We start from the raw sequence: 18441 nt of genomic DNA, 5'->3' as shown, positions 1-18441 counted from the left end.
GTTCTTTGTTATGAGATTATGGTTATTGTGATTTTAATGCCCCAGGGCTTGTTTTTAGCTGCCTCTTCAGGATAGTCCGTTAATGTCAATAATAAAGGAGGTGGGACTTCCAAAACGTCCATCTCAGGGGCAGAATGATGGCCGTGATTTGTCAGAAAGGGTTCCACCACCGCGCTCTTCTTCTCCTGTGATTGGGTCCCCTCCAGTAAGGGCAGTGCCTATTGGGACTCCGCCGAAACAACCAATGGGTCACTCCTTAAATCATCAGGTATAAAACAGATCACAGCTCCCAGTGAAATATTCTAATCCCTTCTTTTTATTGCTTGATCTTGTCTTTGTAAAAGACAATTTTGTATGAACATGCACAAGTCTACATGTACAGCGGGACAAAAAAGTAGTAGCAAATTATGGTGGAAAATAAGTATTTGGTCACCTACAAACAAGCAAGATTTCTGGCTTTCACAGACCTGTAACTTCTCCTTTAAGAGGCTCCTCTGTCCTCCACTAATTAGTGGAGGACCTGTATTAATCGTACCTGTTTGAACTCGTTATCAGTATAAAAGACACCTGTTCACAACCTCAAATAGTCACATGCCAAACTCCACTGTGGCCAAGACCAAAGAGCTGTCAAAGGACACCAGAAACAAAATTGTAGACCTGCACCAGGCTGGGAAGGCTGAATCTGCAATAGGTAAGCAGCCCGGTGTGAAGAAATCAACTGTGGGAGCAATTATTAGAAAATGGAAGACATACAAGACCACTGATAATCTGCCTCGATCTGGGGCTCCACGCAAGATCTCACCCCGTGGGGTCAAAATGATCACAAGAACGGTGAGCAAAAATCCCAGAACCACACGGGGGGACCGAGTGAATGACCTGCAGAGAGCTGAGACCAAAGTAACAAAGGCTACCATCAGTAACACACTACGTCGCCAGGGACTCAAATCCTTCAGTGCCAGACGTCTCCCCCTGCTTAAGCCAGTACGTGTCCAGGCCTGTCTGAAGTTTGCTCAAGATCATTTGGATGATCCAGAAGAGGATTGGAAGAATGTCATTAGGTCAGATAAAACAAAAAAAAGAACTTTTTGGTAAAACTTGTCGTGTTTGGAGGACGAAGAATGCTGAGTTGCAGCCAAAGAACATCATGCCTACTGTGAAGTATGGTCGTGGAAACATCATGCTTTGGGGCTGTTTTTCTGCAAATGGACCAGGACAACTGATCCGTGTAAAGGAAAGAATGAATGGGGCCATGTACTGTGAGATTTTGAGTGAAAACCTCCTTCCATCAGCAAGGGCATTGAAGATGAAACGTGGCTGGGTCTTTCAGCATGACAATGATCCCAAGCACACCGCCCGGGCAACGAAGGAGTGGCTTCGTAAGAAGCATTTCAAGGTCCTGGAGTGGCCTCGCCAGTCTCCAGCGCTCAACCCTACAGAAAATCTTTGGAGGGAGTTGAAATTCTGTGTTGCCCAGCGACAGCCCCAAAGCATCACTGCTCTCGAGGACATCTGCATGGAGGAATGGGCCAAAATACCAGCAACCGTTTGTAAAAACCTTGTGAAGACTTACAGAAAACGTTTGACCTCTCTCATTGCCAACAAAGGGTATATAGCAAAGTATTGAGATGAACTTTTGTTATTGACCAAATACTTATTTTCCACCATAATTTGCCAATAGATTCTTTAAAAATCAGACAATGTGATTTTCTGGATATTTTTTTTCTCCTCATTTTGGCTGTCATAGGTGAGGTATACCTTTGATGAAAATTACAGACCCCTCTCATCTTTCTAAGTAGGCGAACCTGCACAATTGGTGGCTGACTAAATACTTTTTTGCTCCACTGTATGAGCTACCTAAAAGTCTTATTTACAGAAAGAATGTGTAAGTCATTAAATAATTTGGATGCTGCTGACTTCAGCTGATCATACCAACCTCTGCGTCCCATTCATATTTCTTGTTCTTGACAGTCACTCTTTATCAAGATTTTCACATTCTTATGGTGCTTGTTATCATGGTTTTATCCACATTATAACTGCTATGTTTGTGTGTGAAGATTCATCATCCCACAGCAGTTCATGTGCGAGCCCCCATCCAGCACAGATACCCACCTCCTTTCCCTGAACGTCTGTCACCCAACACTCTGCTCAATTTCGCTGTGAGTTTTTTCTACTTTTCTCGATGGGTTTCAATACCACACTACTTTTGTGAAACATAATTAAATATTAACAAAACATTTTTTAATAAATATTTGTTTTCATCAGTGCCACACCACTTTTCTGTGACAAGCTATTAACTAAACAAATGTAAGAAATATTTAAGATTAATCAATGACTGTATGAAATAGGGATGTCACACTCAGTTTTGAGTATCCGCCGATAGTCCCGATACTTACGTAATGCATTAAGAGGGAAAAATGAGAGTCCATTCAAATTGTCCCAATTGTCCTAAGTGTTTTTTAATCTGAATAAAAGTAAGTAAGTCGGTTGCCAGCCAATCGCAGGGCACATACAAACAAACAACCATTCGCATTCACAGTCACACCTACGGGCAATTTAGAGTTTCCAATCAATGCATGTTTTTGGGATGTGGGAGGAAACCAGAGTGCCCGGAGAAAACCCACGCAGGCACGGGGAGAACATGCAAACTCCACACAGGCGGGGCCGGGGATTGAACCCCGGTCCTCAGAACTGTGAGGCGGACGCTCTAACCAGTCGTACACCATGCCACCTGATTCAAACCAACTAAACTAAATTTTCCTTTATACCATATCAGTGGTGCAGCAAAAAGATGCAAACAAATTACATGAAAATATCCTGTCTTACATAAAACAAACTAAAAAAATAAATAAATCTGAAATTACTCTACTCTGTACACTGCACTCACAATATCAATATCTTCTTAAATGGTCAATGGTCTAAAACTGGAGTGCTTAACTGCACTTCCAAGATGTACAGTCACGTCCATAAACATTGGGACATCGACACAGTTCTAATCTTTTCGGCTCTAAACACCAACACAATGGATTTGGAATAAAATGAACAAGATATGCTCAAACTGCAGACTTTCTTTAATTTGATGGTATTTACATCAAAATCAGGTTAATGGTGTAGGAATTACAACAGTTTTGTAGCGTATATTGGTTTGGATAAAAATAATTAACTTGAAAGGGGGGGTCTGAGAGTACCATAATTTCTCGTGTATAATGCGCACCCATGCGCACCCCCAAAGTTGAGCTAGAAATTCTGGAAAACCCTTCTACCTATGTATAATGTATTTTTACAATGCATGATTTTGCTTCTACCCATATTGTTAAAACATGAAGTATTATCTGTATTTTGTTAGTTTTTTTTCAAAGAATTATTCTGAAGTTAAGCACTTTATTTGAACATGGAATACTTTATTTACTTGCTCTAATTTTGAAATTCACAGCCCTACTTCTATTTAGTAAATTAGAAAACACACAGTTGTGCTCATATTTTTGATTACCCAGGCGTAATTTGTAAGATGGGTACAATTCTTTAAAGAAAACATGACGGCCCAGGCGAAACACATTTAATTTTACTTTAATGGGATTCAAATTAAACGATCAAGCATTTTATGAAAGCATTATCATTAAACAAAACATAACCATAAACAAATTAATGACGGTTGTTGTTCAGTCATCAGTCATATTTAAAGAAAACAATATTTCACAAATTCTGCCAGGGTATGTAAACTTATGAGCACAACTGTACATACATGCAGTCATACGTACCCCTGACATATTGGAATGAAAGTGTAGGCTACACCTTTTTCATAACCACTAAATGGCGGTGGCATATTAGAATGAAAGTGTACACCTTTCTCATAACCTCTAGGTGGCGGTGGCATTTTGGAATGAAAGGGTACAGCTTTTTCATAACCTCGAGTTGGCGTCATACATTTATAGAATGGGAAAGTTTTTTAGATGTTATGTAAAATAAACAAATATATACAACAGCCCCTCCAATCTTTTTTTGTTTTATTTTTTAAAAAAAAAGTTAAAAACCGAGTCCATTCCAGAGTAAAGAGAAGTGATGGTGTGATAATGTATCACTTCACTTGTCCTGCCACAGTTTTATTTTAGAACTGAAATGCCCTATGTTGCATTCTACAAATAGTGAAATGTGTGGAAAGACTGTGAGGAAAAAAACATGCTGTTGGATTATAAAATGTCAGTAATGGCAAGTCATTACTCTTAAGTGTTATTTGAGTGAAACTCATGCCATGTTCAAGAAAATTTTCATTTTCATTACAATTGCAAGAGGTAATGGCATTATTAAGTATTAGTGCTTAGTATTGGTGAGTACTCAAATGAGAGTACTTGTACTCGTCCTCAGTCTGAATTTTTTTTCCGATGCTTCTCTGTTTAATAATAGTATATTTCATCCAGCCATCCATTATCTACACCGCTTATCCTCACTAGGGTCGCGGGTATGTTGGAGCCTATCCCAGCTAACAGCGGACAGGAGGCGGGGTATAGCCTGAACTGGTTGCCAGCCAATCGCAGGGCACACATAAACAAACAAGCATTCGCACTCACATTCATACCTCCGGACAATTTAGGGTCTTCAATATCATATTTCTCAAAATTTAATGGGAAAAAAACAACTATTCCACAAAAGTACCATAATTTCTCGTGGTACTCAGGTAGTCAAACATGAGCACAACTGTGTCTTAAAATTTACTAAATAAAAGTAGGGCTGTGAATTTCAAAATAAGTGCAAGTAAATTAATAAAAGTATTTTGTGTTCAAATAAAGTGCGCAACTTCAGAATAATTCTTTGAAAAAAAACTAATAAAATACAGTAATACTTAATGTTTTGATCATATGGGTAGAAGCAAAATCACGCATTGTAAAAATGCATTATGCATAGGTAGAAGGGTTTTCCAGAATTTTGAGGTCAACTTTGGGGGTGCGTATTATACACGAGTGAGTGCAGCATTTCATTTTGTCACTGAAAACTTTCCATAGTAAATAAGATGACATTCTCAAAGTCCTGTTTTAATTTTTTTTTTTTTTTTGTTTCCCTCATGCCACCCACCCACCCCCCAACCACAAGAACTCGCCCCTTTGTCGTGGACCATTTCCTCCAGGAATCAGTCCAGTGCTGTCACAGATTCAACGGGCTCAGCTTCTCAACTCTCAGGTCAGTGAGAGCTAATCGGAGTCAGGAGTCAGCCAACCTCAAATCTCCTCAATGTGATGATATTGGAGGTGTTGGTTAAAGCTGCCCTGCCCTGTAAAACACACCCAAAAGTTGCTAGCTATTCTTAATAGGCATTGCCTGATATAAACCATGCCTCACACAAAAGTGCTCTCAGAAGACGCACATTTAAGAATAATTTTAAACATGCATGAAGCTGGAAAGGTTTGCACATTTATCTATTTACAAGTCCTCAGTAAACAGTCTATAAATTAAAGTTCCACACTGTTGATAATCTCCATAGGAGTGGCCATCCTGTTAAGAGCACTGCGAGAGTAGAGTGTTTGCTAAAGGTCTCTGAAATCTCTGGCACATGCTAACATCGCTGTTGACAAATTACAATAATTATAACATGAAACAAAAATTTACTTAATGGGGGGACAACACAAAGGAAGCCACTGCTGTCCCAAAAATCTTTGCTACAAATTCGAAGTTTGCAAAAGAGTGCCTGGATGTTTTACAGCACCACTGACGAGTTGTTATGTGGACAGATGAAATGCAAGTTGAGCGCGCACTGCCATCAAAACCCTTTCCAACTGTGAAGAGGGCATCAGGGTTTGGGACTGCCTTGCTGGGTCAGGGACAGGGAGTGAAAAAAATTATTTTATCAAGACATTTTTCAGGAGAACTCAAGACCATCCTTCTACGACCCAGTGGACAGAAGTAAAGCCTTCTGGAGTGGCCCAGTCAGGGTCCTGACCTCACCCTGATTTGGATGCTGGTGTGTGTCCTCGGGAGGGAGCAATTCACACACACATCCCAAGAATATTAACTGTTTTGTAAAGAGTAATAGTCCAAAATTCATCCTGACCATTGTGCAGGTCAGATATGCAACTACAGGAAACTTTTAGTTGAGTCATTGCTGGCGAAGGAGGCTCCTAAATCAGACGGTTTTTACAGTTACCTGCATTGTGATGTTTACATGAGGTGGCACGGTGAGCGACTGGTTAGCACATCTGCCTCAGGTCTCAGGACACGGGTTCAAATCCTGCCTCCACCTGTGTGGGATTTGCATGTTCTCCCCATGCCTGTCTGGGTTTTCTCTGGGTACTCCAGTTTCCTTCCATATTCCAAAAACATGCATGGTAGGTTAATTGAAGACTCTAAATTGCCCATAAGTGTGAATGTGAGTGCGGCTGGTTGTTTGTTTATATGTGCCCTGAGATTGCCTGACGACCAGTTCAGGGTGTACCCCACCTCTCTCCCACAGTCAGCTGGGGTAGGCTCCACCACGCTCGTGAAGATAAGTGGTATGGAAAATGGATACATGGATTATATTTACATGTTGTGTTCAGTAAAAACATGGAAACATATAATTGTTTGCTTTGAGCTTAAGAAAAAGTGTTTTGTCAGTTTGTCTACTGTTGTGACTTAGAAGATCATATCATATTTTACAATGAATTTAAAGAAATCCACTTAATTCCAATGGGCTTACGTTTTTCTTGCAACTGTAAGCATGTACTGTATGTACTGTCCTGAATGTATGACCTTCTTTACATCACACACTTCTCTGTTTCTAGGTAGCCGGAGTCCACCGTGGTGGTCCCGTGCCTCCTTTGTTACCAGCTGGGGGTGGTTTCAGACCATTTTTCAGTGGCCCACACCCTACACACGGTCATCGGATGGGTCTGCCGCATCCTCATGGCCACCCCAGCCACATGCCACCCATCAGGCACAACGCCACTCACCTCCATCCTCAACACCGGCGCATACTTACCCAGCGAATGCAAAACAGGGGCGGGTAGGTGATTGTCTGTAGTTTGTGTACTTCGAACAATGTGAGAGCTGGGACTGTCACAAAAAAACCAACCTGATTTCTACCATTTGCATCCCTAAAGGGACCGAAGCAGAACTGGAGGGGACTGGCGCAGCAGGGACCCGTATAGTAACCTGATGACTCAGAAAGAGAAAGAATGGGTCACTAAAATCCAAATGATGCAACTTCAAAGTACTGACCCTTTCCTGGATGACTACTACTACCAGGTTTGTAAGGATGTAATAGGTGTTACATATTATCTGTTGAACTTTGAATTGTTACTTTGTCTGTACAGTGGAGCCCCTGAAGTTTTATAGTTTATAATTCGACCACATTTTCTGGGAATATATACCTCTGAAGTCACACAAACCTTAGGCGATTGGACCACCGTTGTGTGACATCACAGGAGACCAGAGGTGGGTAGTAACGCGCTACATTTACTCTGTTACATTTACTCAAGTAACATTTTGGACTAATTGTACTTCTGAGAATAGTTTGAATTAACTATACTTTTTACTTTTACTTGAGTATCCACTTATGTGAAGAAGAACCGATACTTTTTCTCCGTTGCAATGATCGACATGCCGCTCACTACTTTTATTTATCCATAAGTGCGTGTGTTCATGATCTATTTTTAGACTTAATCATTGACTTCCGCATAGGGCGCCGTTGCGGCCAATCCAACGTGATCACTGTGTCATTTGACTCCAATTCACCAATCAGACGGCACAAGGCCGTCACATGACCGCACACAAAGCCTTCGAGGGCCAATCAAAGTGACTCCATCCATCCATCCATCCATTTTCTACCGCTTATCCAAGGTCGGGTCACGGGGGCAGACTTCCCTCTCCCCAGCCACTTCATCCAGCTCTTCCGGGGGGGATCCCGAGGCGTTCCCAGGCCAGCCGAAGGACGTAGTTTCTCCAGCGTGTCCTGGGTCGTCCCTGGGGTCTCCTCCCGTGCCCGGAACACTTCACCAAGGAAGCGTCCGGGAGGCATCCAAATCAGATGCCCCAGCCACCTCATCTGGCTCCTCTCAATGTGGAGGAGCAGCGGCTTTACTCTGAGATCCTCCCGGCTGGCCGAGCTTCTCACCCTATCTCTAAGGGAGAGCCCGGACACCCTGCGGAGGAAACTCACTTCGACCACAGGTATCCGGGATCTTATTCTTTCGGTCACGACCCACAGCTTGTGACCATAGGTGAGGGTAGGAACATAGATTGACCGGTAAATCGAGAGCTTCGCCTTTCGGCTTACCTCTTTCTTCACTACAACGGACCAATTACTGCAGACGCTGCACCGATCCGCCTGTCGATCTCCCGTTCCATTCTTCCCTCACTCGTGAACAAGACCCCAAGATATTTGAACCCCTCCACTTGGGGCAGGATCTCATCCCCGACCTGGAGAGAGCACGCCACCATTTTCTGACTGAGATCCATGGTCTCAGATTTGGAGGTGCTGATTCTCATCCTAGCCGCTTCACAATTGGCTGCGAGCTGCTGCAGTGAGAGTTGGAGATCACGGCCTGATGAAGCCAACAGAACCACATCATCTGCAAAAAGTCGTTGGAATTGAGGAGGTGTTCAAAGTATTCTCCCCACTGATTCACAAGATCCCGAGTTGAGGTCAGCAGCGCCCCATCCGCACTATACACAGTGTTGATGGTGCACTGCTTCCCCCTCCTGAGATGCCAGATGGTGGACCAGAATTTTCTCGAAGCCGTCCGGAAGTCGTTCTCCATGGCTTCACCGAACTTCCTTGCATACCCAAGTTTTTGCTTCAGCGACCACCAAAGCTGCATTCCACTTGGCCAGCCAGTACCCATCAGCCGCCCAGGAGTCCCACAGGCCAAAAAGGCCCGATAGGACTCCTTCAGCTTGACGGCATCCCTCACCGTTGGTGTCCACAAACGGGTGTAGGGATTGCCGCCACGACAGGCCTTATGCCCACATGGTCCACTCGGACTCGATGTCCCCTGCCTCCTCCGGAACATGAGCAAAGTTCTGTCAGAGGTGGGAGTTGAAACTCCTTCTGACATTGGATTCTGCCAGATGTTCCCAGCAGACCCTCACGATACGTTTGGGCCTGCCACGTCGGACCGGCATCTTCCCCCACCATCGGAGACAACTCACCACCAGGTGGTGATCAGTTGACAGCTCCGCCCCTCTCTTCACCCGAGTGTCCAAGACGTGGCCGCAAGTCCGATGACACGACCACAAAGTCGATCATCGTACTGCGACCTAGGGTGTCCTGGTGCCAAGTGCACGTGTGGACACCCTTATGCTTGAACATGGTGTTAGTTATGGACAATCTGTGATGAGCACAGAAGTCCAATAACAGAACACCACTCGGGTTCTGATCGGGGAGGGGGCCGTTCCTCCCAATCACGCCCTGATAGGTCTTACTGTCATTGCCCACGTGAGCATTGAAGTCCCCCAGCAGAACGATGGAGACCCCAGCGGGAGCGCTCTCCAGCAACCCCCTCCAAGGACTCCAAAAACGGTGGGTACGCTGAACTACTGTTTGGTGCATAGGCACAAACAACAGTCAGGACCCGTCCCCCCACCTGAAGGCGGAGGGAGGCTACCCTCTCTTCCACCGGGGTGAACCCCAACGTACAGGCGCCGAGCTGGGGGGCAATAAGTATACCCACACCTGCTCGGCTCCTCTCACCGTGGGCAACTCCAGAGTGGAAGAGAGTCCAACCCCTCTCGAGAGGACTGGTACCAGAGCCCAAGCTGTGTGTGGAGGCGAGTCCGACTATATCTAGTCGGAACTTCTCGACCTCACACACCAGCTCAGGCTCCTTCCCTGCCAGAGAGGTGACATTCCACGTCCCTTGAGCCAGCTTCTATAGCCGGGGATCGGATCGCCAAGGTCCCTGCCTTCGGCCACCGCCCAGCTCGCACTGCACCCGACCCGTATGGCCCCTTCCACAGGTGAGCCCATGGGAAGGGGGACCCACGTTACCCTTTCGGGCTGTGCCCGGCTGGACCCCATGTGTGCAGCCCCGGCCACCAGGCGCTCGCCTTTGAGCCCCACTTCCAGGCCTGGCTCCAGAGGGGGGCCCCGGTGACCCGTGTCCGGGCAAGAGAAACCTAGATCCATTCATATTTTTCATCACAGGGGTCTTTTAGCCGTGCTTTGTCTGGTCCTTCACCTAGGACTTCTTTGCCATGGGTGACCCTACCAGGGGCGTGAAACTTAGCTCCTAGGATCATTGGGACACACAAACCCCTCCACCACGATAAGGGGACGGCTCAAGTACTGGTCTGGTCAGCAAACAGCTTCTTCTTGAACTCATTTAAAGTAAACTCCGATTGAAATGACAAATAAATTTAATTTTACAACTACTGACCTCTACTACTGAAATGCAGTGGTATATATTTATAAATTATTCCTATAAGTTAAAAAAACGATTTTGTTTAGACCATAATTTGATACACTGTCGCCGCCATGTTTAGCGTGCGCAAAGAATTCTGGGAATGATGACGTAGAATGGCTGTTGTAAAATAGTTACGTTGCTGCTCTCTGCGGAGCTAAGCTAGCCACTTGCAAATAACTTTCATCGTCAGTGAAAAGAGTTAAAAAGGCCATACTGCACCGCTTTGGGATGCAATTTCCAATGAGGACGGAATGCAAAAAAGGAAGTAAGCATTCATAGCTTTCCCAAAAAGATCAAGTTGAGGAAACGGTGGGAGGCTCACTTTAGCAGCAGCAGCTGTTGTAAATAAAGTTTACCGGACCCCCGGACTCTGAGTTAGCAGTGAAAAATAGTAAAATAGGTATGCATGTAGCTTTACTCTCAGTTATCACTAAATACATTTATAACATCGGGCAAAATGAACAAGTACCGTGAGCAGCAGCAGAAATGAAACAGCTCTTTACAACAGATACTCTTTCTCAGTGGGCATGGGCAAGCACTAGCTACAAATACACCACTGAAAATGACCAACTCGAGTTTCTTCACACCTGTTATTTTCATCCTCATTTCTTGTTTCTTCCTCTCTCTCCTCATTTTCCTGATCTCACTCTGGCTCGAACTGAAATGGCTGAACAGCATTCATCGTTGCCAGGGGCTGCTACTGTGGCTACTGCTAAAAACTCCGGGCGTCGGGCACATCCCCATTTGACGTCACTACCCAGAATGCACTGCGACCAAAAAACAATGGCGACCTATGTTGAAATTACGATTTGTAAAAATATATAAATCTGGAAATTATTATCGAAAGTTGTATCTTATTATTCACTTTAAGTGAATAAAGCAAATGTTTCTTTAGCGCCCAAAGCATGTGTTTTTGGGCAATTTAAAATTAAAATAGTGGCAGTTGTGTGTGGATTCCCATATACTATATTTTTAATTTTATTTGACATGCTCTTGATTTTTTTTGTTTTATTGTTGTTGTTGTTTTTTTGTAAATCAGAAGTTGCTCTTGAGTCAGTTTGTGACTCCGTACTTTCTTACTCAAGTAAATATTTGGAGGACTACTTTTTACTTTCACTTGAGTCATATTATTCTAAATTAACAGTACTCCTGCTTGAGTATATTATTTTGCTACTCTACCCACCTTGGCAGGAGACACATCATTATATTGTGTGAAATGTTCCTCAATTTAATGAGCATGAATGGATTAAGATGGTGTGTGTTTTGCTTTTTGTTTTTGCAACAGCGTTTCAAAAATAATCGGCCACATCTGAGCGTGACATCATGCAATAACTTCGCAAACCTCACGTCAGTGAGCATCAAATCAAATTAAATTATTTTTCCTTCCATTCCTACAGTAAGAATTGTTAATATGATTTTTTTTGTTTTTTTTTGTTTTCTAAAGCAAAAAAGAAAAAAACAACAACAGGTCAACCAGGATTGGATAGTGTTCAACCTCAGAGGTTCCACTGTGAAAAGTAATGGCACAGATGTGCTAGTTTGATTTTATATCCAGGCCAATCACAGCGTGCAGTAATTTACTGCCTTACTCTATTGCCATAATTAATCCTAATATTGTTACACTTGTAGCACTACTATGAAAAGATGGAGAAACGTCAGGAGAAAGAAAGAGACAGCAGTAAAAAAGAACACACTACCAAGCTCATCACTCCACAAGTTGCCAAGATTGAACACACCTATAGACCAGGTAAATTTCATATCCAACAGAATCTGAACTGAGGCCGGTCCTGCAGGTCTCAGACTCTCTCCCACACTTATGCCCCCAAGTACCAGGATGGATTTTTATCTGGCAATATTGATCAGAGATAATGGCAATCCTGTTACTATTTTATTTAATTACTCTTGCTGCCGCAGTTTGTTAACATAAAATGTGCAGTGGCATTTAATGATCACTGATTGCAAAAAGTGAGAGCTTTTGAAGGACTTGTTAGCATATGCTCAAACTGTAGTTCCCAATCCTAAAATATAGATCTGTTATGCACACTCACTCAGATTATAGTTTTTTGTAACTCAAGATAATTAAGTGTTGTTTTCTCACAGTTCAGTTTGCAGGGTCTTTGGGTAAGTTGACAGTTTCAAGTGTCAACAATCCACGTAAAATGATTGACGCAGTAGTGACCACACGCTCAGATGATGAGGTACGTTGTGCAGTTTTCCTTTATCAGTCATTACATAATCGGCAATACTAGAAGAAACTTGCTTGTCCTCCAAGGGCGGAGAGTTTAATTTTACAAAAGTGTCACATAAGTTGGGTACACATGCACACAAACCCATAAACAACACGTTGCACACAAATGGATGCTCTTATGCCATTTGGCTGGGACATTGTCAGTGTGGGTTTTAGTGTTGGTAAATTAAAAATAAATTATTCTATACCTTTAGAAACACCATGTTTCATGCCCTTCTGAATAATTTCTCTGATATTCTGTGTGATTTTTTTTTTTCACCAGGAGAAAAGAGAAAAGCAGGTTTGGAATAAGAGACGGCAGATTCTGTACACTGTGGAAAAGGTAAGAATTAGATTAGATTAACCTTCCACACACTCACCCCGAGTGCTGAAAGTCGAATCCCGCTCACCCTTTTCAGATCTACAGTTTGCTTCTCGAGGTTCAAGACTTTGAGAAACGTTTTGTCCATGCACCAGATGAGGACAGGGAGGCTTTACTGGAGCAGCACAAAACCAATACTATGCAGCTCTGTAACTGTCTACAAGAGAAGGAGTGGGATGACAGGTAGGAACAATGTACAGTCAACCCTTGCTATTCATGGGGGTTAGGGACCAAGACCCACCACAAATAGCAAAACAATTTGAATAATAGACGCCACCCTAAAAATGTTCAGAATTTATCGTTTAAACCTGAAGTGACTCCATATTTGGTATATGGCATCGGGAGGCACCATGGTCACTATTTAATCTGTTATTTATTTCAGAAGTTTTTTTCTTTATTTTCTTTTTTTAAGTTGCAAAATTTATTTTAAAACGATATATACCTCAAGTGAAATTGGAGGCTTATCATTAAAATTGAACAGTAGAAATTACGAAACGCCTACAGACCAAATGGGATCGGTCCTATCTACATGAACAATTCTCTTTGCCAATAACTAACCAACTAATAATATTGGCAATTTATAAATTTTTTTTAACATTACTGATCATGATCAAAACCGTTTAGAATATACTGCAAAAAAATAACATTAACTACAGTCCCCTCCAAAAGTATTGGAAAGGCAAGGTCAATTCCCGTATGTTTGTTGTATACTGAAGACATTTGGATTTCAGATCAAAAGATGAATGAGGCTAAAGTTCAGAATTACAGCTTTTTATTCATGGTTTTTACATCTAGAAGTGGACAGAGCCCCTGTTGTTTGAAGCCACCCATTTTTCAAGAGAGCCAAAGCATTGGAACAGACATTATTAAATTAACTTAAAAGTGAATAACATTTAACATTTGGTGGCATAACGCTTACTTGCAATAACTACATCAAGCCTGCAACCCATTGACTTCACCATACTGTTACATTTGAAATGCTTTTCCAGGCCTGCACTGCAACCTCTTCTAGTTCTTGTTTGTTTCTGGGGGTTTCTCCCTTCAGTCTCATCTTCAGGAGGTAAAATATATGCTCCTGAGTTAAAGTCCGGTGATTGACTTGACCAGTCTGAGATCTTCCACTTTTCCCCCCTGATGAAGTCCTTTGTTGTGTTGGCAGCTTCTCCCGATGAGTTTGGATGCATTATTCTGTAAATTGCCAGACAAATGGTTTTGTAGCCTTCAGAATTCATTCTGGTGCTTCCATCATGTGTTACATCATCAATAAAGATTAGTGAGTCCGTTCCAGAAGCAGCCATGCTAGCCCAAGCCATGACATAACATCCACCAAGCTTCATAGATGAGCTTGTGTGTTTTGGATCATAAGCAGATCCTTTCCTTCTCCATGCTTTGGCCTTGCCATCACTTTGGTAGAGGTTAATCTTGGTCTTATCAGTCCATAAAACTTTGTTCCAAAACTTTTGTGGCTCATCTCTGTACTTCTTTGCAAAATCCAATCTGGCCTTCCTATTCTTTTTGCTAATGAATGGTTTACATCTTGTGGTATGGCCTGTATATTTCTTCTCTCGAAGTCTTCTTCGAACAGTGTATGCTTTATACGATCAGGATTTTGGGGGCTGTTCACCAATCAGCGAGTTTAAAAAAAAACAATAATCGATCACCGATCCGATCACAAGATGAACCAATGTGTCTATTTAAATGACTTGTTTATTTACTTTATATACTTACAAGATGAAGCAATGTGTCTATTTAAATGACTTGTTCATTTACTGTATATACTTGTATACTGTATCCTGAGTATCTTCAAAAGTATTCACTAGTCAGGTCATGTATTCTAATCAGTCATGTCAAACCAACATTACAACATGACAGAAATAATGAAAGAAACAAATAAAAAGAAATAAAGCACTAATTTAGTGGAATTAAATTACTTAATTCGAATTAAATTACTTCATACACACCGAAACATTAGAGCATGATTTGACAGGACTTAGTGCTAGCACTAGCTTGCTAGGCTACATCACGTTTTGTTGCCTGCTTGCGAGCCATATTGTATTAAAAGTACATGAACATACCTCAAGCAATCCTTAAATCATGTGTCAAACTCAAGGCCCCGGGAGTCAGATGCGGGCCACCACATTATTTTATGTGGCCCGCGAATGCAAATCATGCTCGTCAACGGCCGTGATTTTTGCTAAAATCTGTACCCAAATTGTTGTAATAATAAACAATAATGTTGAGATATTGCATTTTTCTGTTACCAAACTCTTCTTCTACAGTAACTTAAACAATACTTGAACAAGCTTTTATCCTTGTCTTCTGATTTCAAAAGTAGTTATCCCTCAATTTGTTGTGTAATGGTAATAATATGATTTGGTGAAATCATAACTACAATTCGGCCCGAGACAAAAATTAGTTTGACACCACCCCTGCCTTAAATTAACGTCCTCTCTCGGCGCGATCCGTTGTTGTAGTCGTCGCCATGGTAACGAGTGTATCCGGGCGCGTTTGAGTTGACACGATAAAGCCCAATGATCGTAAAAGACGAGATGTGGCGGTATTGGAATACAAGATTTTATTGCAGTAGTCTGACATAGTGGCAAATTTGTCTTGTAGTCTTATCCAGGCATTACGTGTTGTTTGCCTCAGACGTGTTGTCTGTCCCACCCTGCCGACATGTTTTTTTTTTTTTGTTTTTTTTTAAATAACTATTGGCGGTCAGATATTTACAGTACTACGTCAAAAGACATGCGACAAGGCTAAAAATAAACTAGCTTTTGGATTAAAAAATACTGTACACGATGGCGACGCGGCGTAAATGTCTTTTGTGGATCAGATTGGCCAATTATAACATTAAAGCTGATCAGCATAAAATACCAATTATCGGCCGATACCAATCAAGTCCATCAGGTCAGTGTAAAGTCTAATTGTGATACCTTCACCCCTGTCCTGCCTTGGGAGTGACTGTTGTCTTTGGGTGTTTCTTCACAGCTCTCACATTGTTTCTATCATCAAATGCTATTGATAGGGGACTGTATGTATCACCAATAATGTAATGGCTAATACATAAATTCGCTAATTTCATAGCCTATTCAATTGCTGCGCGAAAATTAATTCGCCATGTTTTCGGAAATTCGCAGGTAAGCGTGAATAGGTGCGTTTCAGCGAATTGTTTTCTTATACAAATGGTGATTTGTATCTTACCCATAGAAACACATGTTGAACACTATTTTTTTTTCCTAATACTCTCTGGAAAGGGTGAGCGATGAGCAGTGTGTAATGATCATGTCGGTGAGGAAAGGCAAGCGGCTCATCTCCAGGCTCCTCCCCTACCTACCCCCCTCCCAGGCTGCTGCCGTTGTTATGACAATCGCCCGCAACCTTCCAACCCTGGCCAAGAAGGACAAGCAGGACCAGGTAATTAAAACCTCTTGCCAGCGTATCGTACTAGAACAGGGGTGTCAAACATGTGGGCCCCAGACCAAAACCATCCCAATTGTGTTGGAATTTGAAAGAGGAAAAAGTTATAGCAGACACCTAAATTCCTTGTTAATATTTTGTTGTGGATACGAATGAGACCGTTCCTTCCCGGGGCGTAGTTTGAGGCGAGAGGGGGTTGGGGAGACGTGTTCCCCCCCACTTTCTGAATCTATCCCCTCTGTCCCCCTCAGATGTTTAAAACAACTTCCTTTTTAACATATCGTAACATGTTTTTCTGAGCTGCCCCTGAACGCATCATGACCAGTCGCCATGTAGACCATAAATCACACATCACACAACAGAGGAGACAGACCTTTGCTGCCTGCTGGTCAGGGCAGAATTATAAAAAAATAAAGGTGAGAAACCCAGCCCGCGAAAAAGCAATGTAAGTTGAGTAAAACTGTTATATGTTTATAATGCAAACAATTTATAACAATATAAGGTAACGTAATGGTAAAGGGATAATCGGTAGTCTATAATTATTGTCATTATTATTATTAGTTATGGGCATTTTAATATACAGTGCCGTGAAAAAGTATTAGCACTCTTATCCAATTCTTATATTTTTGCAGTTTCCATACTTTAAGATCATCAAAGAAATGTAAATATCAGACAAATATAAACCAAGTGAAGTTAAAATGCTGTTTTTAAATGGTGATTTCATTTATTAAGGGAAAAAAAACAATTCAAAGTTACCTGGCCCTATGTGAAAAAGTAATTACCCTCCTTTTTAAATGATTGATTATTCATTCATTCATTTTCCGTACCACTTATCCTCATGAGGGTCGCGTGCTGGAGCCTATCCCAGCTGACCTTGGGCGAGAGGCGGGGTACACCCTGAACTGGTTGCCACCCAATCGCAGGGCATATATCAACAAACAACCATTCACACTCACATTCACACCATCCATCCATCCAAGCATTTTCTGAGCCGCTTCTCCTCACTAAGGTCGTGGGCACACCCTGAACTGGTCGCCAGCCAATCGCAGGGCACATGTAAACAAACAACCATTCGCAATCACTTTCACACTTATGGGCAATTTAGAGTCTTCAATCAACCGACCACGCATCTTTTTGGTATGTGGGAAGAAACCGGAGTGCCTGAAGAAAACAAATGCAGGCACGGGGAGAGCATGCAAACTCCACAGAGGCAAGGCCGGATTTGAACCGGGTCCTCAGAACTGTGAGGCATATGTGCTAACCAGTCGTCCACCGTGCCACCAATGATGAATTAATTGTGGCTAACCGCTGGTTAATTTTCACTCATCACACCCAAGCCTGATTACCTCCAGACCTGTTCAATCAAGAAATCACTTAAACAGAACCTGTCGGACAAAGATCTAAAACAGCTGCGACAAAATGACACGATCCAAACAAATTCAAGAACAGTCAAGAAAACAAGTAATTGACATCTAACAGTCTGGAGAGGGTTACAAAACCATTTCTTAAAGCTTTAGGATTCCAGCGTATCATTGGGAGAGCCATTATCCTCACATGGAGAAAACATGAACCTTCCCAGGAGTGGACGGCCTACAGAGATTCCCCCAAGAGAACAGCAATGACTCATCCAGGATGCCACAAAGGAACTCAGGACAACTTCTAAAGAACTGCAGGCCTCCCTTGCCTCAGTTAAGGTCAGTGTTCATGACACAATTAGGAAGAGACTGGGCAAAAATAGCATCCATGGCAGAGTTCCAAGGCCAAAACCACTACTGACCAAAAAAACATAAAGGCTCGTCTTACTTACAAAAAAGATCTGAATGATTCCCAAGACGTTTGGGAGAATATTATATGGACTGATGAGATGAAAGTTGAGCTTTTTGCAAGGTGTGTGTCTTGTTACATTTGCCGTAAATGTAGCACAGCAGTTCAGAAAAAAGAACATCCTACCAACAGTCTAATGTGGTGGTAGTGTGATGGTCTTGCTTGCTGCTTAGTTCCTTCAGGACCTGTGATTGATGGAACCATACATTCTGCTATTTAAC

The 18441-nt window shown here is 42.4% G+C and overlaps 1 protein-coding gene across 5 annotated transcripts in view; it reads left to right on the top strand.

Annotated features, from left to right (window-relative positions):
• patl1 (PAT1 homolog 1, processing body mRNA decay factor) overlaps positions 1-18441 on the top strand; it is a 48713-nt gene that overhangs the window by 15954 nt on the left and 14318 nt on the right. For 2 of the 5 annotated variants that reach the window (XM_061772112.1, XM_061772113.1), the window contains exons 7-16: positions 59-268; positions 2055-2156; positions 5083-5169; positions 6747-6967; positions 7065-7209; positions 11997-12114; positions 12468-12565; positions 12878-12937; positions 13014-13159; positions 16234-16393. In XM_061772112.1, coding sequence (XP_061628096.1) covers positions 59-268; positions 2055-2156; positions 5083-5169; positions 6747-6967; positions 7065-7209; positions 11997-12114; positions 12468-12565; positions 12878-12937; positions 13014-13159; positions 16234-16393 — 1347 coding nt within the window. The remainder of the gene's footprint in view (positions 1-58; positions 269-2054; positions 2157-5082; positions 5170-6746; positions 6968-7064; positions 7210-11996; positions 12115-12467; positions 12566-12877; positions 12938-13013; positions 13160-16233; positions 16394-18441) is intronic. The other 3 variants (XM_061772114.1, XM_061772115.1, XM_061772116.1) reach the window with 3 other exon arrangements.

The sequence above is a fragment of the Phyllopteryx taeniolatus genome, chromosome 4 (genome assembly GCF_024500385.1).
Source record: "Phyllopteryx taeniolatus isolate TA_2022b chromosome 4, UOR_Ptae_1.2, whole genome shotgun sequence".
Taxonomy (NCBI): domain Eukaryota; kingdom Metazoa; phylum Chordata; class Actinopteri; order Syngnathiformes; family Syngnathidae; genus Phyllopteryx; species Phyllopteryx taeniolatus.
Note: the sequence above shows the minus strand (reverse complement) of the source record. Positions and strands in the feature narration are given on the sequence as shown.